We start from the raw sequence: 25,229 nt of genomic DNA, 5'->3' as shown, positions 1-25,229 counted from the left end.
GTGGTGTTGGAAGTCAGCCCGAGAGTGCTCCAAAAAGTGGGGAAGTCCTCCGGTTTAGGACATGCGCCTCAGGAATATACCTCAAAGCCACATTCTTTTGGTGTTTCTCTTGTAAAAGCTCCTATGAAAACCGAAGGATAACGCTGCACGGAATAATTAAAAGTGCTTTTGGACTCTTAAAAGTTACGCAATTGGATTTTTGGGGGATTGTCCAAGAGATTTACGACATTAAGTTACTCGATGTCGCGCTTTCGCATGAAAATAAAAGATCTAGATTTGATAAAACCAGTTGGGAGGTTGATGAAGAGTAAAAAGCCGTCTAAGTGGATTACTTCTTAAGTAGATTTTCGAGGGGCTTTCAAGTAGGGAAAATCAGAGCTTCTGGCCACAATGTATTTTTCCTTATGCTAACTTTCAAGCGGATAATTTAAGAAGATAAGGGAAGAGCACCAGCGATCGGCAGTGTTCCTCGTATCGTCAAGTTATTGTCATATTATTGCACCAATTAAAATGAACTGTTAAAAATTATTACCTACTTTTTACCATTTAATTCTTAGAAGAATACAGTGCATTAGTGTAGATTTAATTTATAAAGCCGATTTTCCGTGGGACACCTGATTATATTCATGACGATCCGAGGTATAGAGTACACAGTAGCAATTACATCTATTTTTTTTATTATTTTATTGTAAAATTTTGAAGTTCAAACGCACAAATATAGCTAAATGAATCACTAATATACCGATTAGCATACACAAAACACCAAATAGTATTTTGAGGCTTATATTTTCAATTAAATATCGAGCATGACTCTTAACATTCCGATCAGGGGTACTTTTCCCTTAATGCCCAACGCACAATAACTTTTGTTTGTAAACATGTTTTTAAAATTTCCTATGAGAATGAGCGAGATGACTAGATCTAGATCTCACTCACTCTCATTGAAATGTCAAAAACATATTTACAAAACAAAAGTTATTGTGCGTTAGGCATAATTCGAAGGGAAAACACGTAAATAAATATAAATAATAATAATACACGTAAATAAAATGACTTTTAAATATAATAAAAATAACAAAAGATTAAGGAGAGGTTTTTTCAAAAAAAACTTAGGGGAAGTGCTTATAATTTTGGACAGTCTGCTTATAAGCATCGAAGTTCCAAGTTTGAAGTGCGATATTTTCAATACTAATTGACATTTCTTGTTACTCTCTTTTCAGAAGGGTTGTTTAGAAACTTAGCAAGCTATTTATCGTCTTATTTTTATTAAAATTAGTTTTAATACGTTTAAAAATGAATTGATAAGTAGAGGTGACCTTGGCTCTTATTTTGGACAACTTGTTTATTAATTTGTCCAACTTGGCTGTAAATTTGGACAGCTAATCCGCCTCAATAGGATGCCCATTGTTCTTCATTTGATGAACCAATCTTACCAAGTCCTCTTCCTGTTCATGTAAGGGAAACGTAGAATGTCACAAGAAGCCCGGAAACTTTCCATATCATTCATTAAAGTGAGTTGACTTCGGTACTCCAAGTACGTGTGGATTCGCTCATTCCCTGGCCTTTCCGGGAGCCTTTCAGTGCATTTCTCGCTACATCTCTTTCGTAGAGATGATGCTCCTTTGTTTCTCCAGGAATTTGTCCAACCTAGTCATCACAAAAGCTAAAACTTCACGAAATTTCGTGAGAAAAACACCTGTCCAAAATAAGAATCATCACCTCACTGGTGAATGTCTTAAAAAATTTCCCATTTTTCACACGAAAAATATAATTCACAAGGCAAATCTCACTTCAGGTCAAATGTACAAATCATCAGTAACGTGAATCGACACAATATTCAATGAATATTCAATAATATCACTCAAAAACAGCGAACAAACTTTGTTAGTACTTCACCAAAACTAAATAAGACTGAAGTAAGCCACGAAGTTCTGTCATATTTCTCGTAAGCAATTGCTCACACTGAATTTTCAACAAAGCAATTTCAACTCAAATCATATTCAAAATTTAACGTATTTAGTGTCAAAATCTTCCAAAAAGAACAAATATTTAGATAGAATTCATTTTTCATCAAATATTGGAATAAAAATCCATCATTTTAATCAATTTATTTTTAGTGTCCAATTTTACCCTCAAAGTGTCCAAATTTAGAAACTGTCCAAAATTATGAGCACTTACCCTACTTTGCGATGGATAAAATTTTTCGGAATTGGTTCATCTGAAATTTAAAAACAAAATATATCCTGTTAGCTAATAAGTTAGACCAGTTCTCGAACGAAGGATTTTTTGTTTACTTTTCTACAAGAATTCTACAAGAACAAACAATCTACAAGACGAAACGTGATGTAAAATGGATGGAAAAAACAGAGATGAAAAATAAATAAATCAATCAATCAATCAAATAAAAAAATATACTCTCTCTGTTCCGAAAAAAGTGGTACATTTTTTCATACAATTATGTTATAGAAAACATAAGACTTTTCACGTAACGCAGGGAATATCATAATAACGTCCAGTTCCATTTAGGAATTCTGTAACAGTATGACAATGTCATATGGCACATTGAGAATTTTTTATGTGATATATTCGCCAACAAAAATAATAATCATATGAATAACTGAGTGGTTCATATAGATGCTTGTAATGGCCATTCGATACTCAAGGGCTTTTAATGTAGTCCTGCTCCCGGATTTAACCACGAAAAATTGTCATATGACATTGTCATACTGTTATAGAATCCCCCTACTAAAAAGGGCAATAACTTTCTTATGTTTATTAAAGAAGAAAATTTTTATCATTAGTCCTTCAATTAAATTTTAATTAATATATTTTCTTATAATACGATGCTTTTTAAATCATTGTGATTCACAGCAGAGAAAATTTTTTTTTAACACATTATTTTTAAAATCAATGGGAAGCCAGTTTCTAAATATAATTTATTGATAGATTTCTGAGGAACTGTTATAAGTAACATTATATTGATCAGATGCGAATTTACTCCACTATCCTAATAAAAAAAAACAAAGTAGGGTGGAGTAACCACTTATCGCCATATTTAAGGAAAATATAAATTAATTTTATTATAACTTTTGAACTCTTATTAGAAGATAACTCTAATTTGACACAAAGTTACTTTGATGTATTGGCTCTAGATTCATGAATACAAAAGTCCTATAATTTCACGTTGGACTACATAAAAAACTGATTTTTATGAACAATACAAAAATAACCACTTCGTCGCCACTTTTTACCACTTTTCGCCAGTTTTGTAACCACTTCTCGCCACCCACTTGAAAAACTCCAAATTCAATTATTTTAGACAATGTTATGAAAATAATACATTTAGCATTTCTTTTTCCTCATGATCACCTTATTATTACTCATTTTAAGCGATTTTTCTTCCCTTTTATTTGAGAAAATAAATTATAGGTCTATTGCAGAAAATAAACAATGTAGATTTGACAACTGACAATCTGCGAAGTAAAGTTAGCGTCGCCTATTGAAAAGAGATGGCGACAGGTGGTAAAATCATTCCAAAATATTACCACTTTTCGCCATACCTCATTTTTATATAAAAATAATATAAAATGAAATATTAATTAACTAAATACAAATTTTATGTATTCCACAAGTGTAATTAAATATTTAATGAACGACTTATTGATCCAAAAAGTATTTTTTGCTTGATGAAAATTTGATGACACTTAGTATATTTGGTAAGAAATATTGGATTCGATGCACTTGCTAAAAATATTACTCTTACGAATAATTACGAATAATTATTATTTTTCGACTCTATACGTAGCAGCAGTAAAAATACAAAGAATTTTGCGGCTCATTTATTTCACAAATTGCGAAAAATAGCGATTTCAATATAAGTGGCGAAAAGTGGGGCACTGGCGAGAAGTGGTGATTCCACCCTACGATGCTTTTAAATCATTGTGATTACACCTGAGAAAAATTTTCTTTAACACATTAATTTCAAAATCAATAGCGTGGGAAATCAGTTTCTAAATACAATTTATTGATAGATTTCTGCGCAACTGTTATAAGTAACATTATATTGATCAGATGCGAATTTACTCCACTATCCTAATGAAAAGAAACAAAGTATAAGTCAATTAATCACTTAATCAATTAATATTATTACTCTATTAAAGAAATGATTTAATTTACTTTAAAAGGAGTGATTAATTTTTTAAATATTGCAGTGAGAAGCCCCCTCGGAAACAGTGGTAAAACTTTGTCTTGAAAACCTCAATCTATGTATATGTACGCTAAAGAAGTAATTATGGTACAATGTGGCCAAATGAAGTCAAGAATTACAAGAATATTGTCTTAAATTCGAATGCTCCCAATGGTGACATTTGAAAGCAGCATTTTTGATCCAAAAATCCCATTCAAGTTCTCTGAAGGTATGAATCATATAGTTCGGCTTGGAGAAGTTCTTCCCAAGATACCAGATACATTCAGATGGAATATTTAAATGTATTTAATAAAATCATATTTTACTATTTGTTTACAATGTTAAAAAAATTATTTATTCAGAAATTCCTCGTAAATCTGAGAATAATGTATCAACAATGCAGTGCGCTATATGCAATATTCAAATAGGAATAATATCAATTGCAATTATTTACCATGTGCGTTTGTTTTGACTTAGTGCAACATTTTGAGAGTACAACTTGAGAGAATTCTTCTAATGAACTTTTCCGTGCATTTTAACTAGGATGTCATTAGAAGTTCTGGTTAATTGAAAAACTATTTATCTTGCCTTATTACCCAGCAAATAAAATATTTAATTTGCTGACCAAATAAATTAGCATACGCCTGATGTAACCACCCAGCAAAAACAAATAAGAAATTAATTTTCAGATGAAATACTTCAAGAAAAAAAACTTACAAACTCTCAAAGTCCACTAAATGTTCTAAAGTGTTTGAGAATTAAATTGATCTTGAGCATCTTGAAAAGTATTTCCAACTGAACAATGAGTATCTTTTTACACGAATTTTTGACTTGTGCTTTGTAAAAAGAAGTCTCTGTTATTTATTTTTTTTTCTAGTGCCAATGAAGAGAGTACAAAGGAACAAGAAAGACTAACAAGAAAGAATATAGTTATTAAGATGTACGTGAGGTTCAAAGTTTTGCATGACGCTCCAAATTGATGACTTGCCGTGATTTAATGATTTCTGGGAAAAAAATATTTGTTGCGGAAAAAGTTGTGAATAAGACAACGACGTAATCTTATTGCATCTTTTTAATTTTTTCACCTTGTCATTACATTAATTTCTGTATTTGAAAAAACCAGATTGTACAATTACTACAAATGATATACAAAAATATTCATTTCAAATATTTATCCAATTTTCTTTGCACAGGGATTTCCCGATAAATTATGTTTTTCTAATTTGCTATTCTATTGCTTGATCAATATAATAAGTAAACTAACTATTTGTTTTTGTTTTTTAAACCAATAAACAATTTATTTAAAGAGTGAGCAAAAAGAGGAATCTGGTTCTAATAGTTTATCTCAACAAAGCTTAAAGCTTAAGGATATATTTATAATTCTGAGTTAAAGGATAATGACGCTTTAAATACGAAATGCGTTCAAAAAATATGATGAATTTTTATTTTTCTACTCCTCGAAATCTATTTTGTTCTCTTCAAAGTAATTCCCCTCAGATACTATAGGGGAATGTTGGCATGGTTCGCACAGAGTGAACCTTCAAACAACGCAAATTTTCTCTTTGTTTGCAAAGAGCTAGTTCGTCATTTCTTAGTCATAAGATAGATCTTTATTAAGCTCATGAAACGAGATAAGAAATGGTAGGTCAGCTCTTTGCAAACAAAGAGAAAATTCGCATCATTTGAAGGTTCACTCTGTGCGAACCATACCTACATTCTCCTAAACTTGTACTTGAGCTTTTACCAGTCAACGAAGCTCTTCTGATATACATTTTTACTACCCGAACTCAAAGAGAGAACAGTTATATATAATTCGCTTTTTTTAACTTGTGACGTCCTGTGAATTAGAGGCCAAACCCTAAGAGATATTGACTTCTGGTCTTCGATGACCCCCCCCCCATAAGTCAATATTATCTAAGACAGTCTTTTTTTCTTCCAAAACCATGTTTTTTTGTTTATTTCGAAAACGGCTCCTACATTGTTTTCATTTTCGAATATGTTTAGAGATACTCAAGGCAAATATTTCGTCCTTAGACTCACATGATCGAAAAACATTTCGACATCGAATTTTTAAATGTTAAAATTTTACCACTGGACGGTATATTTTACAACTGATTTGCTTAAACTTGGTTTTTTATAAAGATCTTGAAATTTCCCACCCGACTACGTCAGACTTAATTGGTAGTGAACCCGTAATATACTCGTAAAGAATTTAGCTTTCTCGGATAGCTCTTTCTCGTGAGATCGAGCACTCTGAGTGATAAGTGATGTCATCTTTGTCTCCTAAATCGTGACAAAATGTCATTTATGGGTATTTTCAGCTCTGGGAATAGGGAAAAGTAACCTAGGTGCCAATTCCAGTAAAAACGGTGGCTAATGTACCAGGTGTACCCAGACACACTTATGGATTAAGCCGAGAAACAGTTTAACTCTTTCGTCTCCTTTGGGACTCTAGGTACCCATGGAAACAACAATTTTTTTTAGACTATCTAGAATCGATAAAAATCCGATTCTTATGGATAATTAGAAACTATAAGGATGTCCAAATCTAGGATATTTTTTGCAGTATCCTAATTAACTCTTGAACTTAGATATTTTTGGTCAAAAATCGTGATTTTTTTATGTTTGTCTCCTTTTCGTTCTTTTGGGGACGAGAGTACCCATGAGTTTTTCAATTTCCCAGAGAAGGAAAAAATTCTTTCTCTGTAAAAGTATCATATTTGACCACTAAGAGTTACAATAAAGTTAGTTAACGTAATTATAATCAAAATAATTATTAGACTACAGTCCCACCACTTTTCCACTAAGCCGTCTCTCGGCTTTAGGCGTAAGTTTGTCTTTGAATGGTTTTCTAATGCGAAATTCATTTATATCAAGTTTTTCAAATTAAATTTCAGACTTTGATTAGTTATTAGGCCATATTTTAAGTCGATTCGTCTCAATACTTTTGGTGGGAACTGTCTTTTTTTCTTGCCATTAGCCTTAAAGCCGCAAAAAATGTGTACAAAAGTGGGGCTGCGAGAGAAAAGGCACGAGATTGAGACTCGTTCTACTTGGATATTTTCCTTCCGTCATCAAAAAATTCATCAACCATGCAGGTGAGAGTGATCTTGGGTGGATCTTGAACTCTCTCACACCGCCAGATTTGTAGGATGAAACAGATATCGATTGTTGAGCCGCACAATGCACATCCACTCTTATTTTCATTTTCATCCGATGCCCCCGAATGGATTCATTGAACTTCCGACTCGGATATTTATGTTCTCCTTTTCTTCTCGTACGCGTGTTTCTTTATTTTCTGCCTACGGATTGTTGTGAAAGAAGCCACGATTACACAATTTTCAAATATGCACATTTATTATGCCCCAACTACGCACTTTTTCAATGTCAAAGATAAAAAATTTGGTGAGAAGTTCATGTCATTCCATTAAATTTCCTGCAATTTTATGATTTTTTTTTAAAGGGAAATCGAGGGCTTCGTAAACTTATGAGTTATAAGATAAAAGATATTAATATTATGCTGGATCTATTGGAATAATGGGAATAATGGTTTGGAAAAAGTTCAGTGTGAGATAATTTCGTTCTGGTTTTCCCATTTCTGCAATACAAAATAACCGTTAGGTGAGATTCTTTGAACTTTTATTTTTATTGAAAGAATAATAAACAAATAATACTCTGATAACAATTAAAAATCTATTCATAAGCTTTTTTAGCTTATCTTAGACGGGATTCTTAAGAGAAAAGATAATGGAAAATACGCTTAAATTATTTTTGAATTTTTATCAAAATTGTATTTTTTGTCCGTTTGTTGGAATGGTAATCTTTTGACTAATGAGAAGTATTTGAAGATATATTTTTCAAATGTTTTTTTTTTATTTAGATATTACGTTAAACGACTTAATCGATTTTAACGTGTTTAATACCACAGGAAAGGTCTTGATTTTCTGCACAACTTAAATGTGTTTAGGGTAAGTGTGCCAAATTTCGGCATAGTTGCAAATAGCACCGAAGTCCTAAGTTTGAAATCTAATAATTTTAATATATATTCATATTTCTTGTTAGTTCTTTTTCAGGAGTGTTGTTTGGAATCTTGGAAAGTTGTTTAACATTTTTGTTTTCTTGAAACAGTTTCTTTAAATATTGAAAAATGAATAATAATATAGACATTGCTTTGGGTAATATTCCGGCCACTGTGAGTAGAATTTCGGCCACTTCATTTGTGGCCACCTTTTATAGAACAGCAAAATATTTTAAAACGTCACACGAAACGAGTTAAATATTTAGTTTAATACATTTATATATTTATTTCAAACATTTCTAGTAATATATAAATGCATTTTTTACATATTTTCCTATTTTTTTTATTGATTTTTACACGAAATACAGGATCTAGCTAGGAAATTTCACCCGAAGTTTAAAGAATGATTCACTATTAACATAAACAGAAACAATCTTTAATGAAAACTAATAAATTTTAATGAAAAACAGCGTAGGAAAACTTTCTGCACTTCAACGCAAACCATAAGACTGCTAATGATACAAGCGACTTGTCACTTTTCAAGGCTGTTTCCACACTGAGTTTTCACAACGCAATTTAAATTCAAATTATACCTAAAATTTAACGGTTTTTCAGTTAATACATCCTAAAATTAATAAATATTTTACAGAAAAATAAGTTTCACTGACTATTCGAAGGTTACATACATAATTTTAATTAATTTATTTGCTTGGCCGAAATTACACTAAAAGTGGCCGAAATTTGGCTCACTTACCCTATGATTTTCTAATATCAATAAAAAAAATTATTAAAAAAAACTGTAAACATAAGATAGTAAACATATTTCCAAACCAAATTGCTATTTTTTTTATTTAAACTGCAAAAAATCAAAATGTAGGAACCAGAGATATGCTGGAATCTGCATTTTATAAACTTTGATCCCTTGTAACGTATATCACGGGCTTTACATCATACGGCTCCTTTTTCTAGTCAGATGATTTTATTATCAACTTTTATGTATTGAGATTTTATTAAAATTTGTACAGAAAATGTTTGTACAAGGCTGAAAAATATTTCAATGAATAGGAAGGGAAGTTCCTATATATTTAGAATAAACAATGGTTTCCTCAATATTCCTTCTAAGGTAGGTTATAACATCCCAGTGTCTAATACCATGTGTGCCCAATTCTAGCTCGGTGTCCCCTAATTGCGTTTCCGAGATATTGAAGCTTGAAAATAATTTTTTAACAAAAGCGCTATTAACAATAGTTGACCAAAATTGTAATGTTTGAAAACCGGAAAAATATTTTTATTTTGAAATTGGTTTACGATCACTGAAAGCTCAAATAAATTGTCGTGTGAATCGGGAAGAAGATTGGTAAATTTTAACGACTCTCATTTTTATAATCAGCGTTTCAATAATTCGCCGCTTTTCTCAAACGTCGATCATCAACTCTAAGACGGCGGCGGCCACTAAAATAATATACTGAGAGAAATTATTGATAAATGGTTTTTAGTTCGTTGAGAAACCGTGGCCGTTTTGTGCTCGTAAGATTTCTCTAGAGGTTTTTTTAAGTAATCAAAAAAGTTATAGGGTTTTTGCAATAAGGTCCTCATATATACAATGTACTCATTTGACTCTCTTGTGTTGCTCCTCATAAACATTGATTAATGAAGAGAATCTGTCTATCTATCTCCACTGTATTTCCTTATGCCATAGACATACTTACGACTTAATGCTTTAACGTAATTAAATTAATTAATTAAATTCCATCAGTTTCCAACTAACTAAGCCGTATCTCGGCTTAATCCAAGAAACGGATTAATCAGAAACTGATGGCTATGTAATCTGATCATTATTTTGATTATAATTACGATAAGCTGTCCTCAGTTTAAGTCGTAAGTGTGTCTGGGGCATTACATTCTGCTATTCTGGAAGCTATTCTGCTGACTAACTTTTCTTGCCAATTTACAATATGTGGAATGTTAAAATCTTAACTGAAATCATCAGTGAAAGCAAAGTAATTAATTCAGGATAAAGAGAATGAACTTCGAGACGGAAAACAGTTATTTTAGCAGGAGAATTTATATTTTTAATTCCCATAATAGATCAGACCAGACGTATTTATTTACATCCCAATAATTGAATCAATTAAAAATAGTTTTTAATTGATCTCTCTGATTTTTGCAAGAATACAGTGAATAGAACCCATCTCAAAGGAAATATTTTTTGTAAGCTGATAGATAGTATTACAAAAATTTTATGTTGAACAATTTCTCATGCTCCTACTTTCTCTGTTGTCTGTACACGAATATTAGAGTTAAAGTCGTTAAAGTGCTAGGAATAAATGAATATTTAAGAAATTCAAGGACTTAAGAAATTCCTAATTATGCCTATTATAAAGTTTATAAAGTTCAAAATTTAATAAACATTCTTGACACAAAAAAATTTAGCAAATGGAAAGAAAGTCTTAAGCTACGTTTTCTAACTAATTGAGCTTTGACGAATTTTAGTAAACTATTTATTGTAAGATTTGTAATTATGCGTCCACCGCCGTCTTAGCGTTGGTAACCAATCTACTCCGGAGTAAAACAGAAAGTTTTAAGATAAAAGTAAGATAAGATAAAAGTTTTAAGATGTTTTGAGATGTTTGAGATAAAAGCCTTTAAAAATTTAATATTAGTTTTCCTATAATAATAATTAATATTTCAAGTAGGACATTTTACCATAGTGAAGTATAGAAGAAAGTACTGTCCCTTTCGAATGTTCATGCCTTCGAATAATGTGAATTTTGTTTTACTTTTCTTAATAGACTTACTCGTTTTTGATAATCACGTGATAATTATGTGTAAGTCTCTGAGGAAAAATAAAAGAAATTAACATTATTCGAAGGTATAGAAATAATACGAATAACCTGTATATCAATGTATCCCCACAGCTCAAAGTAGCTGCACCTGCCCCTAATAATCAAATAATCGAATAATCTACAAAATGTTACTAAGAACATCACTGTGAGAATAATCTTTTATTTGAATTTACAGGACAACGTTTCAACTCATTCTGAGAAACTTTTCAGAAGATAACTCAAAGGATTCAATGATAATCTCATATGCTAATATATTTGGACAGAAATTGTTAAAGTTCCTCTCTATTTGTTTGAGCACAATATAAACATCGAAACTTTCAAGTATTTTGCTTTTACAAATATGTTTCTTTTTTTGGAAAGAGTAGAGTTATGCAAATTGTAATTCTAAATAATAAACACATCTTTCTGAAATAAGAATAACAAGTTAACAATTCTCATGAATTTTACGCTTGTTTTACAAAAATTGTAAATTATTTTTTTTACCTCTTAATTTTAAAGACTTTAAAAATTTATAGTATCAAAAGAAAACAATTTAATTGTCAATATATAGTCTCTAAAAACAGCTCTAAAATATCTAAATATTTATGTAAGAATCTGAAGTGACATCATCATCATCATTTTCAAATGCTTATCCTTTTATTAGGGTCGCGGGCTTGTGACATTCAGGTTAGCAGCCTACGCCTGCTAATCCTCTGCCACTTCAGGAAGGTGTTCGCGGTTAATCCCAATGCGCTCCAAAGCAAGATCCTTTATTTGATTCTACCACCTTGTCCTAGGTTTGCCCCTGAAGTGAAATTTTATGCTAATTTCTTTTTGGTACTTTGTTATAGCGAAAACCCCTTTGAATATGTAACAAATCGAATTTTATGTATCGTAGATGTGAGTAACTGTCCTCCGGGGCTGATTTTGCCACCATACTTTCGTAAGCTTTTGCTTAATTCTAGCACTTGAGAATGGTCTTTATTAATCGGATACAGTAAATCGGGTCGATATACTGTATATATAGAGTAGGGGAGACTGGGGCAAAAAGTAACAAAACGGATATTTTATTTTTTTACAAGCTACCCTAGCACCCCAGAAATTTCTAATTAGTGCAGTTTTATAGGAAATTTACTGCTCTACAACTTTGTGAAAGTAATTTTCCTCTATTTTGTAAGGAAATACATTTATCGAGCTGTTTCCTAAAAGGTTATTTTGTGAACATTCTCAAAAATGCTGGGGCAAATAGTACCAGGAATGGAATATTATCACATTTTGATTTGCTTTATTACGAGCTTTAGTAAATTTAAAAAAATAGTTAGGTAACATATTTTCATAGGAAATTTGTTCTTCTACACCTTTTTAAAATAGGGTAGAGTCAGTACTTTTCGCCACCATTAAGCTTTTAGGGCCTCGTAAGGTGTGATATTTTTGTCAGACTAAAATGAATTTTTGTATAAAGATACTTTGAAGCAATATCTATCTATATATCTAGGATACGTCTCGAGAATTTTAGAGAATCTCATTGAAAAATATGTATTGTCCCCAATTATGCTTGTTTCAGTACTTTTCGCTACCTGTTTTAAAACGAATTTCAATTAATTAAGAGACGTAATAACGTATTGGGATATTAGAACAGAACATATTATTCTGAAATGCTACTTATTCTTAAATGCTTTAAATTAGTTGTTTTATATTAGGTGGTGAAAAAGTACTTACATGGCGAAAAGGGCTGACTCTACACCACAGTTTTCTCTATCTGAACGAAAAAAAGCGCTTTTCAAGCTATTTAAGAAAAAACACACAAGACACTGCTAATCGTTTGACTAATGCAAGCAAAAAGCGGCGCAAAAATTGCTCTTTTGAAGGAAATCGTCCGCACTGTTGTAGGTAGAAACGTCAAAATTCTGTCAAAAATGCGATTTTTGACGAAAATTGCACCCAATGTGTAGAGCCCTTAAGACATCAGAAATTGCTTCGGTTTTTGTTACTTTTTACCCCAAGTGGTCATTTTTAATAAAAGGATTTCTGGAGAAAAGAACCTTAGTAAAATTCTAAAATAGATAGTGGTTTCGTATTCAAAGAATTCAAATCATTTAGGAAATGCTTAACAGTGCATTAATTTTGGAAAATAAGTAGGTCAAAATTGATATCTGTTGTAAGGAAAACATTTCAAAAATAGGGCTAAAAATTTCAATATTTTTTTTATTTTGAATTGAATTGAATTGAATTGAATTTTCTGAATTCCTTGTTCGAATTCTAAGAAACTTACAACTTTGAAGGAGGTCTATGGAGGCCATCTATGGAAAAAATTTTAAGTCGCTATCTCTTTTATCTTGGAAGATATTGAATTTTCAAATTTTCAATTTGTGACTTTTTACTCCAGTCTCCCCTAATCATATCTAGATAGTATTTAGGGTGAAAGGAACACCTATTGACACTTTAAGAACTCTTGTCAGGACTTATTGACGGTCGACAAAGCTTTTAAGTTTTAAATTGTCTTTCCAAATAACCTTGAAACCTCAAAGTCCAAAAACCGTGTTGGACGCTTGTAAATTCTAATGAGCAACCTAAATTACAAAAAAAGCAAATAAAAAATAAATATTATTTAAGTTTGATTTAGCGGTTTTAATCCGGGGTATATTATTATTTCTTATTAAACTTGATTTAATTTCTTGAAGAAAAATTATTCGCGCAACATACGAATTTTTCAACATGAAATGGTTCTTCTAAAATATTGTTATTTTGAGAAAGAATAGTACGACATGGAGCAGTCGATATATTTTGCTCCCCTTTAAATTTGTGAAACTTATCAGAGTTAAAGAAAATGCATTTAATTAATGAAGAACTATTAATCAAATTCATTGAATTGTTAATTTGTTGTGGATGGTCCATGAGGATCAGCGCTTTAAATAAATTCAGAGGAACATATGATTAGTCAATATACAAATTTAATTAAATATTAATTGGATTTCAATGAGTTTGATGGCATATTCATCATTTCAATTACCTTTTTAGATTTAATAAATCTATAATTTTCAATTGATAATATTCGACAAATTTCGTGATTGAATAAATTATGGATATTTTATCTCTTCCCAATTCCTCTGTATAATTTATTTTCACCTGAAATTTAAATCTTACCCTCATTTTTTCTATGAGAATCTTTACTCTGAAAATGAAATTGAAATTTTCTTCTTATAATTTGGATTTTTGTCCTATCATTTTGAGATTTGATCAATAAATCGATTATCTGAATAGTTTTGGGAAGAATAAGAGTGAGATTGATGCCCGATATCACCATTCACGTTGACTTCGCACAAAAATCATTTTTTATTCAATACGTCCAGCTCAAGAGGCTCTCCTTGAGCACGGGCACTTTGCGCGAGATACTCCGGTGTGTACTTATATAAATGTGGACAGAGCTCAAGATCAGCTACCATTAGTTGCCCGTAACTTGGATAGTGCAGTGATCGCGTAGGAAAATGTTCAAGTCGGTGTGTTGTGTTGTTCTCTTCAGTTTCGTGGCTTCTGCGGCGAAATTGCGTGAGTTTTCCCCTAGAATCCACCGTTAGAGTGATCCACTGAAAATTCCTGATATCTTTGCAGCCAGTGAAATACCAAAGTGCAACTATGAGGAGCATGATTGCATTATTGAGAGAACAAATTGGGTTCTAAAAAATCGTCCTGAGGGTATTCCATCCATCAAGCTTCTCCAATTTGATCCCATCAATGTACCATCCATGAGCATTGTCCAAGGAGGCAACAGTCCGGTCAATATTGATCTTCAGTTCAAAAATGTTAAATTCTACGGCCTCAATAATGCCACTGTGACGAGAATCTCAGGTTTCAAGAATACAGTTGATCAAGAAATTGAGCTAGATCTCAATACACCAAAAGTTGCCCTTATTGGCCCTTACACCATCAACGGACGCGTCCTTATCCTTCCCGTTCAGGGCAAAGGAGACAGCAATCTCACCCTTGAGAATGTCGACGTTAAGATACGTCTCACAGGCAAGCAAAATTAATTTCTTATGTGAACAGTGGAAAGTGTTTTAAATAGATCAATAATCCTTAAAAATGCAACTTTGTGATGGGAAAATTTAAATATTGAAAAGTGCAAATGATAGTACGACCATGACTTGACCTTATCACTTTTAGAACATTTATCTTTAAAACGTTTTGCGGTTTTAGCATTTGAAGTAAGAAGAAAAAAATCGTCTGTGATAAATGAAAGCTAAATGAACAAGGTTTTTCACTATAATTAATTTTCTGCAGAAAAGTGACTTGAAAAAAATCTTGAATAATCACTTGATATTAAAACAATTTCTTCTCTTTGTATTGAGCACTTTGGGTAAGAAGATGCGTAGGGTTTTACTCAATTGTTTATTTTTCCTAAAATTTACGATAAATAGATAAATTTTATTTTTTTAAACTTTATCTAGAATTTATTAAGGAAATTCTTATTTTTCGCCCTTTTAATGACTTTTGAAAATTTCATTTATAGAAATTTATCATTAATCAACCTCACATTAAATTCAAAAACTTCATGAATTTATGTTGAACTATTACACAAGAAAAAGTGATCAAAAACAATCTTGAACTTGAAGCAATAAACTGAGGAAATTATGCATAAGTTCAAGCAATAAATCCATGGAAACTTTCAGTGGATTTGAGAAATTTTTATGTTTCATTCATATACCGATATTATATAAGCATTTTTGATGACATATATATTTTTTAATGTTATAGAAAGAAAAAAAATTGAACAGAGAATTAATGTGAGCTTTTATTCTGATGAGTATAAAGCTCATTGGCAATATTTATCAATTTATGAACAAATTATTAAGTTACTATCATTAGTATTTTTGTCTGAATTTCTAAAAAAGAATGGTTTCATGATATTTTAAACCGTCATTTGAATTTTAGCATTTTAAGGAGTGTTATTAATCTTATCATTAATTTATATCGAGCATAATGCTTTAAGGGATTATGTGAATCATGTAGACTAAAAAAAACAACATAAACTTTCTTACATTTTTTCCGACATAATAAAAAAAATCGAGCTCTTAAGCATATAAGAGTGCAACATTTTAATTTATTTTTCCTGAAGATTTCATTTCAAAATTTTAAAAATTCAGTCTTTGGGATCGGATTTTTGGAGACGTTTTTTGCAAAATACTTGCGGTGTATAAGATTTCTCAGACTATATTCTTCTGACGTCGAAAAACTAATAATTCCTGTTAACTGATGAGTTAAATTCGTACGGTGGAATTTTTTAAGACAGAATATGATATAAAATACACCAAAAATGGTACTCGCTCTGTCCCGAAATAAGCCGTACGTTTTTGCTAGTACATTTTATATGAAAGAATGTACGATTTATTTCGGGACAGAGGGAATATTTTTTGTAGAAAACTCTCTCAAAAATCCAAATTTTGCTTTTAAAAAAATGTACTGTTTAGGTACGAGTTTAATTCATCAGCTAAGAGGAAATATTTATTTTTTTTTGATTTCAGATGAATATATACTCTGTAAGAAATTTTGTCCATCAAATAAAATGTTTTTTTTTTAAAAGGTATCTGAAAATCTGAAAATCCACGGAAATGGGACTGACAACCTCATTCCGTACAAGAAAAAATAGGCCTTGTTCCTTCATGAATTGTTGTGCCAGCATTATTATTATTATTATTATCTGAAAATCAGAAAGGTCTCTGAAAGTTCTCTGACAGTCGTTTCTCTGTCTTTGGCAAACATTACCCCTTTTAAGGGGTTACATTCATGTAAAATTTTTTTGTTAGCCTTTTTTTATTGTTTTTACTTAAATAACTTGAAAAGGCGTCAGAAATTATGTAGGATAAGATCCATTGCTGAAAATAATTTTTAATTGTCCAAAAACAACGATTTTTTGAAGCACGTCGAACGAAAAGCCATGTGTTTTCTAGACATTGCCAATCTTAAAAAGTTTTCTTCAAGAAAATACGTTTTTAATCGCGACTAATAGCAGAAATCGGATAATTTCTATCCGTTTAACCTCAAGTTGCAGGGTAGCTGCTAAGATAGACTATTAAGATTGATAAAGAATTACTACGTGTTTTCTAAATATATAAAGTCATTTTTTTAGTCTAAAAATAATTTTTCTTTTTTCAAATTGCTTCTAAAGTCGCAACAATCAATATTTCTTAATTATTATTTTAGGTAGCTAATTTAAAAAATTTAAACCAATCGGATAAAAATTATTCGATTTCTACTGCTATCCGCAAAACGCTTAAAAACCACCCTCGTCCACGCAATTAAATACACGGGAAAGCTTTCAAGCTTCGTACACACTCTGCCTTAGAACACTTCATATTATACCCCCGTGGCAGACAAAATCACGAAAGCCAAAATCCCGAAAAGGCCAAAATCCCGAATTTTCAAAATCCTGAAAGGGATGAAATTATATGGAAAAAAATGTTTAGAATAATTTTCCAAGACACCGAAATGTGGGAGAAATATGAAGCGTTCATAGCCAGAGTGTGTGCGAAGCCTGAAAGTCTTTCTCTATTCAAATTTTAACTCTGTAAGGATGAGTGGGATACCGGTGTTTCAAAAACAAAACAATTTTTTTGACAAAAAAAGTTATTTTGTCCTATAAATAGTCCGAAAAAATTGGTTTTTATTTTTGGGAAACCGGTGTCTCATTCGTCCTTAAAGGGTTAAATAAGAAATATTTTTGTATTTCTCATGATGTAATAAAATAACCCCTAAAAATTCCATATTGATCGGTTCATTAGCAAATTCACAAAAACCCTTTGATTTTAGGCGTTCGACCAGATATAACCCCTTAATGTGAATCTTTCAAGATTTTTAGGAATTTTGACCACTTTTTTACTAAAGGAATGTATGGCATTAGATTATCTTTTAATTTCATGAAAATTGTTTATTATAATAAATAGAATTAAGTAGAGCAATTTGGTCCTTAAGAGTAATTAGCGCCTAATTCTTTTATTTGAATGGAAGGCTGTCTTGAAATACAGGTTATGTTCGGCTTAACCTAAAAATAATGGAGCATCTCTAGTGGCATATTAGTCTTCTATTTATCTGTAATTTCTGTCTTTTTGTAAGACAAACTGACAAAATCTTATTGCTAAGAAGACTTTAGAGATGCAAAATTATTTAATCTTTAGTAATTTCAATTTCCTACGAAAAAAAAAGTTGCGCTTTTAACCTCAAAAGCCCTATATGCAAAAATAATTTCCTGTAAAATGGTAATAATAAATTATTTATGTGACTCAAAGGGCAAATTCAACCTAGTTTCAATTTCAAATTCATTCAAAAATGCTTTGTTATGCTAATTAAGAACAAAATATATATAATTCAATGAGTTATATGACTTTGAGGTTATTCATTCAAATACGGACCGGAATTTAAACATAACCTTTTATCTATTATATTGATTTCTAACACTGATTTATGAGATTTTCTTTACGATTAAGGGTTTGTTAAGTTTCGTGGTAATCTTTTTTGAAATCTTTTTTGGCAAAAAGAAAGTCTTTAAAAAGGACTGAAAAAACTATGCGTATTATAACCCTCTAATAGTTACCACGTGTCAAGGCATGCATCGAAAACACACTTTTACTTTATTTAAATTTACATTTACAACATTTAATAACATTTACTTTCAGAAGAAATATCAGTAGGATTAAAGTTAAATAAATAAAAGCAATTTTAAATGAATAGAAACTTTGTAATTGCAATAAATGTGACTTTTATGATGACCGTCTTGAGACGGTCTTACCAGATAGAGGATTAATATGGTGAAAGGGGTGAAAGTATTCCATACGGCTATTTTATCTAAGACAAGATTAAAATTATACAATGAATATTATTTTTCTGCTTAACAAGTAAATTATTTCAAAAGTTCTAGGTTATGTTAGGCTTAACCCCAAAAATTTAAAACGTATTCACAACATTTTTTGATTAAAATATTATAAGAGAGGTCTAAAACAAGTCTTTCAAGAGATTATAATTTTCTTTTTCATAATTTTCTTTTTTTTTAATTTTTTGGATTGTTTTTTCTTCTTGTTTTAGATGTGAAGTAATATTCTATCTAACCTCAAAAATCAGGAAATATTTTGAAAAATATTATAAATCCGTTATAAAATTTTATTTTTAAATTTTGAAAACTTGGGAGGATGCTCAGCATTTGAGTCTCATTTTCGCAACAAAACTGTATCAAACTTAGATTGCAAACGTTTAACCTTTAAAACCTTTTTAGATAGTTTTTTTCAACCGAAATTCAACCCTGTTCCTCAAACAAGGAATATTTGTTTTTTTTTAATCTAATTGACCATATGCTTGTAATATTAAACCTACCGACCGTTTTCAGTGGTTTTTCCTAGCGCGCTCGGTCAGGTAGGATACTCAACATTTTGTTTTTTTTTTTGGAAAAGAGATAACAAGATTATTTAAAAAATTACAAATAGGGTAAATGTGCCAAATTTCGGCATAGTTGTATGCAAGCATCAGAGTCTCAAGTTTGAAATGTAATATTTTAAATTCAAATTGATTTTTTTTCTTTCTTCTTAAAGAGTGTTGCTTGGAACCTTGTAAAGAGTTTACCGTCTTTATTTACTCTAAAATCATTCTTAATACATTTTAAAATGAATAAAAATATAGACATAGCTTTGGTGACCTATTTCGGCCACCTTTATTCTCATAGTTCCTTGCCCTTCGGGAATTCTTCTAATATCTTTTTCACATCATCTTGTTTGTCGAAGCTACATTTTTTGTTATTCTTTTGCATTGTAGAATCTCTAGAGTATACGTAAAATCTAAAAGTTCATGGAAATTCGTGGAACAAAAAAAGTGGCCGAAATTGCAAGCTGGCCGGAATTTGGCACACTTATCCTATATTACATGCATATTTTAATAAATTCATAAAGTTTGATAGCGACATTGTACCGTTTAAATATGTGTTAATTTTCAAAAGTTTTAAACTGGTCAATTTGACCGGCATTGATAGGTTTAGTGTTAATATTCAATCCTAATTTAAGATTTTCCCAAAAAATCTTGCTTGATTGGAAATTTGAAAAATTTTTCAAAAGATAGAAGGCTTGATATCCCTATAAAAGTCAACTTAATTGTTTTATTTGTCTTTCAAATTTCATAAGTTGGGAAAAAATCAGGATTTTAAGCGTAATTTTGCATTCAAATCATCCGGAAATATTTTAGGTTAGGATCAACATAACCATATTTATCATTATAACCTCTTTTTCGAAACACTGGTAAAAATAAAATGATCAAAATGATCCAAATTTGATCCTTTTACAAAGGATGGATCAAATTTCGAACTTCGAATGCACATTTATCATAATAGAACATGTCAATTTGATCCATCCTTTGCAAAAGGATCAAATTTTGATCAATTTGATCCTTTCATTTTTACCAGTGAATACCGTATCAGGTCCAATGAATTCATTAACCATTTTTAAGATTTTTAAATTAATTAAAGAATAGTAATGATTAAGTAATTAAGGTAATAAGGTAAAAATGAGGAAATATTAAAAAACGAATTACGAAAAGATACATGTTAGAAAATGTTATCTTTACAATATTTCCTCTCTTTCCTCTAATATCTCAAAAGTCTCAATGTGATTACTTCGATATATAATATTAAATGCAATAAAATTGGAATTCAGAACAGATATCAAGCGGATTTCTGCTACTTTTGGACAAATATGGATAGTGCATCGCCTTGAAGACATGCCGTTAACTAATTCTAGGTCAAAATTTCAATACAGCAGTTCCTCTAAGAATTCTTGACACACTTGGAAATCTCTTTTAAAACTTGCATTGAGATAAAAGTCACGAAATGCAATTGTCTGAAAATTCTCAATCACAAAAAATATCTTTCTATTTACCTTTCTACAAAATATTCAGCATTTGAATTGCCACAGAAATAATGAGTCTATAATTTTGAAAATGAAAATATTCGTCAATATCATGATTAGGAAAGGAAACTGCATCGTCATGATATTTTTTTGCGTTTTGTATGGGACTTATTCTCACCTACAATTTGAATTGTACCCTCATTATCTCTTTGAGAATTTTGTAGAAATTTTCATGGGAAATCCGATAAGATAATCATTTAGAGAACGTAAAGTTTGGAATTGATTGAAGCTTTTCCGAGGAATACCCAAAGCTTTTGATATATCTTTGGGAGGTGGGAGTGTAACGAGTAAGTTTCCTAATTCTCTCAATTTTGTGAGAGTAGCTTTCATGGATTAATCTCAAGAAGTAATCTAATAGGAAAGTTTCTGAGCAATTACCAAAAGTTTAATGAATTGCTCTCTTCTCTGGACAATATAACTTTAACATCCATTAACAGCTGTAATTCAAGAATTACCGGAACACGATTTTAACTAAAAGTTGCTCCCAAGTTCACTTTCAACGCGTTTCCAAGTCAACTTCGTGACAAGTTTTTTTTTTACTAATTCCCTCCTACTTTTGTAATTAACAGGAAAGAAGATCACAAAGAACGGAAAGGATTACCTGCAAACGGATAATCTAAAGTTGACATTCAAGACAACACGTGCCTGGATCTACCTGGGGAATCTCTTCAATGGGGATCCAACACTCGGTCCCACCACAAATGAATTTCTCAATGAGAACTGGAAGGAAATCTTTGGGGAATTGCAGAAAGTGATTGAGGATGCTTTTAGCAAAATTATTCAAGCTCTCTTCAACAATGTCTTTGCCGCCTTACCCTATCACTCAGTATTTAAGCAGGGCGGTGAATGATCTCCAGATTGAGCCTCCTGAAGCTATAAACTATTTATTTTTTTGTTATTTTTCTATTAAATGTCTTGTTAGTGCTGTGAGAGAATATACCGAATTTTTTTGGAAGATGCTTGGTGTTTTTCTTGGTTGATGAAAAGGGAAGGGAGGGAAGGGAGTAATTGTGGGTCAGTCTGATGACACGTCGAGAGGATAAATTGCTGGTGATTTGCCTCGCACTAATGACCCATCCATTATCTTCACGAACATCTCACAGATGACTTTTCTCTGGGACACGTTTTTAGCTTTTCCAGCGGAGGAAATGTGCCGGAGCTTTCAAGATCACTCCGCCTGTCCATTAGTCACTGAATATTCATATTATATGACCGAGCAGCTTCCACGATTTCCACACGCGGTAAGGCAAAGCCTTATCATGGTAAAGTACAATAAGCTTTACATGACACTACACGTAGTAACGGATAATTTGTTTTTCGCTTATCACCTACGATTTTCATGTCTACATTTTTGGTCAGTAAATTAGAATTTTTCTCGTAATTTGTAGGTCAATTAAAATTGAGATGATCAATAAAATATTTATATTATTTTTTCTTTGACTAGAATATTTTTTTCTCAGATCTTATTTTAATTATTGCTTACTTATCAAATAATTCGAATATTACTGACTAAAGACTAAAGTCAGCCAGGTAAAACAGCGTAAGTGGCGTAGAAATATTGCAGATTTTTCATATAAATTGTAAAAGTGTCGATAAAATTGTTGGATAATAAGTTGGCGTGATGGATATTCTACGGGGACACCTCCGGTAATCGCCAGTGGAAATTTATTTCACCTCAAGAAAAACAAATTTTCTGTCTTGCCCAGAGCTTTCGGTACGGATGTGGACCTTCTTCAGTGGTCGACTAGACTATGTTTTTTGATTTCCTGAAGTTGGTTATTTTTGGAAAAATAGAGGATCATCACCAGCAGTAATCACTTGGGAAGGTTTTAACTAATAGATAATTAATTTTCTTGCTACTTTTCTTAATTTTCTTTTTGTAATTGTGGCTTTGATGTGATTTAATTGGGTGGTTTTTCTGACTCAGTCATCAGTCACCTTCCCAAGTGACATGAACAGTTTGGATATGCGACAGTTACCTATAGCTGCCCAGATCGCTTGGTGTTGTGTAAGCAAGACCGCGAAGACCGATGAATTCGGTCTTCGCTCCTACCACCGCAAGCCGATCTGTCTTTTCATTACCCGCAATACCACAATGCCCGGGCACCCAAAGTAAACCGATCTCATGGCTAAGTGAGACCGCTTCTAACATTTTCCTGCACTCGAGTACTAGTGAATAGCGAGAGTTCTTTCTTGAAATGGAAAGTAAAGCAGCTCTGCTGTCTGAGAATGTGTTAATTTTCCTGTCAGAAACGTCAGACTCAATCAGGCTTGGAATCCCAATTATTATTATTAATCGTATCGAGATATATTCATTACAAAGGTATCGTGGGGGAAATTGCCGTTCAGCCTCAGTGGAAATTTTCGGAGGGAAGCTCCGTCCGGACGCGGCAACACAATCTGTGGAGTCTTCAACCCTAAGATAAAAAAACTCACTCTTCTACCAGAGCTTTCGACACGCTCCGTGTCTTCCTCAGTGGTGGAGTGATGTCAAAGATCACTGGGTTTCGTTATTTGGGAGATCATACAGACTTGGCGGGAGGGTTCCAGGGTGCTCACACAAAGATCTCGGAGACACAGCACCAGACACTCTTCAATCATCAGGAGACAACTGTCTCCTGATCCCCCAAATAACGAAACCCAGTGATCTTTGACATCACTCGACCACTGAGGAAGACACGGAGCGTGTCGAAGCTCTGGTAGAAGAGTGAGTTTTTTTATCTTAGGGTTGAAGACTCCACAGATTGTGTTGCCGTGTCCGGACGGAGCTTCCCTCCGAAAATTACAAAGGTAGTCATTTTCACAATGTCCATATCCCGTATTAGAAGAATCTGCTAGTCCGTTTGTAGACCGACCAGGAGCCCTTCCCCGCATTGTGGATGCTTCTTCCATGCTCCCGGAGTTGTCGGGCGTAGGCGGTGCATTATATTACGTTATTAACATATGAAAATTGCCTAAATTAGACATTCAGATCTTTGCACCGGGAGGGACTCGAACTCACAACAGTAAGTTGAGCCGGGGACTCGATCCGCCCAAGTGCCAACGGTCTTGCCTATTGCGCCACTGATTCCCCAGGTTTGCTGTGAACTCAGCCTGGAATACAGTAGTATACCAACCGAGTGGAACAGACCCGCCAAATCCGAGTTCCGGACAAATATACCCGGCCTTCTAGTCGTGAACCGTCGGTAAAGAGCGCCACCGTATCTGGTTCAGTGATGTTCCCTTCCCAATCTCTTTACTCAGGTCTCGTGTGTAGTATTGTTTTTACATTCTTTTGAGGCAGTATTTCCTCAAAGTGGAAATCATCCCTCATTAGAAGGTCAGGGTGCCTTCTTGCCAATAAATCCATGATTCTAACATGTCCCACTGGGTGGCACCCGATCTTCCACGTTCCTGCTGAACGCATTCTTAGTGCTGTCTTACCTGTCTCAGCCTTTATATAAAGCGGAACCGGAGGCAAGCTTAACAAGACCTGCAGCGTAGCGGTAGGAGTTGTACGGATTGATCCTGTGGTTGCAATGCAGGCCAATCTCTGAAGCCGCTGTAACACAAGAGCCGAATTTTTATATTCGCCTCATGGTCACTATACTACAGCTCTATATGTGATCAGTGGTTTAACTATGGCTTGATACATCCATAGTGTAATTTTCGGCGACAGACCCCAAGATCTGTCGAGTAAACGTCGACATGAGAAGAACGATTGGCCGATGCGAAAGGGTCTTTCAGATCTTTCTTCCATGTGAGTATTTGTCGGTCCTCAGTAAACAGACGACTAATTTTTGAAACTCCAAAATTCTGAGGGTCAAAAATTGGCCCTCAGAATTGCAAACTCTTAGTCACGTTGAGGAGGATTCTACAACGGTTTTTTAGACCTGTATGTGAGGAGGCACAATTCCGGAGCCTATACAACCATGAGGTACGTGAGAACTACCGAGAAGTGATTCGTCTAGCAAATACGCCTCAATAGGCTCCGGTGGGCTGGTTCACAAGGATAAGGACGACCCAGCCTGGAAAATCTTTAGGGGCGGACTCTATACTTCGAGGAAACGAGGCCGACCCAATATCTAATGGACCGACAGTGTGGACCCAGTACGCTAGCCTATTTAGGGATGCGGAATTACAGAACAGTGGCGCGTAACGGGCTCGACTGTCGACAGGTCCAATATCAGGCCAGGACCAGCAATTGGTTTGTAGTCCTGGTTAAGTAAATACATAACCTCATAAGCACATCTGATCCTGGTTGACTAAAAGATTTCCAGGATATT

General features: G+C 32.6%; 2 protein-coding genes across 4 annotated transcripts in view; one reads left to right on the top strand and one right to left on the bottom strand.

Moving 5' to 3' along the window:
• The window catches only part of LOC129809694 (cdc42 homolog), a 155,826-nt gene that overhangs the window by 53,160 nt on the left and 77,437 nt on the right, over positions 1-25,229 (bottom strand). The window lies entirely within an intron of this gene.
• Positions 14,412-21,919, top strand: LOC129809691 (protein takeout-like). The gene is made up of 3 exons (XM_055859718.1): positions 14,412-14,575; positions 14,639-15,043; positions 21,534-21,919. The coding sequence occupies exons 1-3, from the start codon at positions 14,515-14,517 to the stop codon at positions 21,812-21,814; spliced, it is 747 nt and encodes a 248-aa protein (XP_055715693.1). The 5' UTR covers positions 14,412-14,514; the 3' UTR covers positions 21,815-21,919.

This window comes from Phlebotomus papatasi, chromosome 1 (assembly GCF_024763615.1).
Source record: "Phlebotomus papatasi isolate M1 chromosome 1, Ppap_2.1, whole genome shotgun sequence".
In the NCBI taxonomy this organism is placed as follows: Eukaryota; Metazoa; Arthropoda; class Insecta; order Diptera; family Psychodidae; genus Phlebotomus; species Phlebotomus papatasi.
The sequence above is the reverse complement of the archived record's forward strand: the minus strand, read 5'-3'. Positions and strand labels throughout refer to the sequence as shown.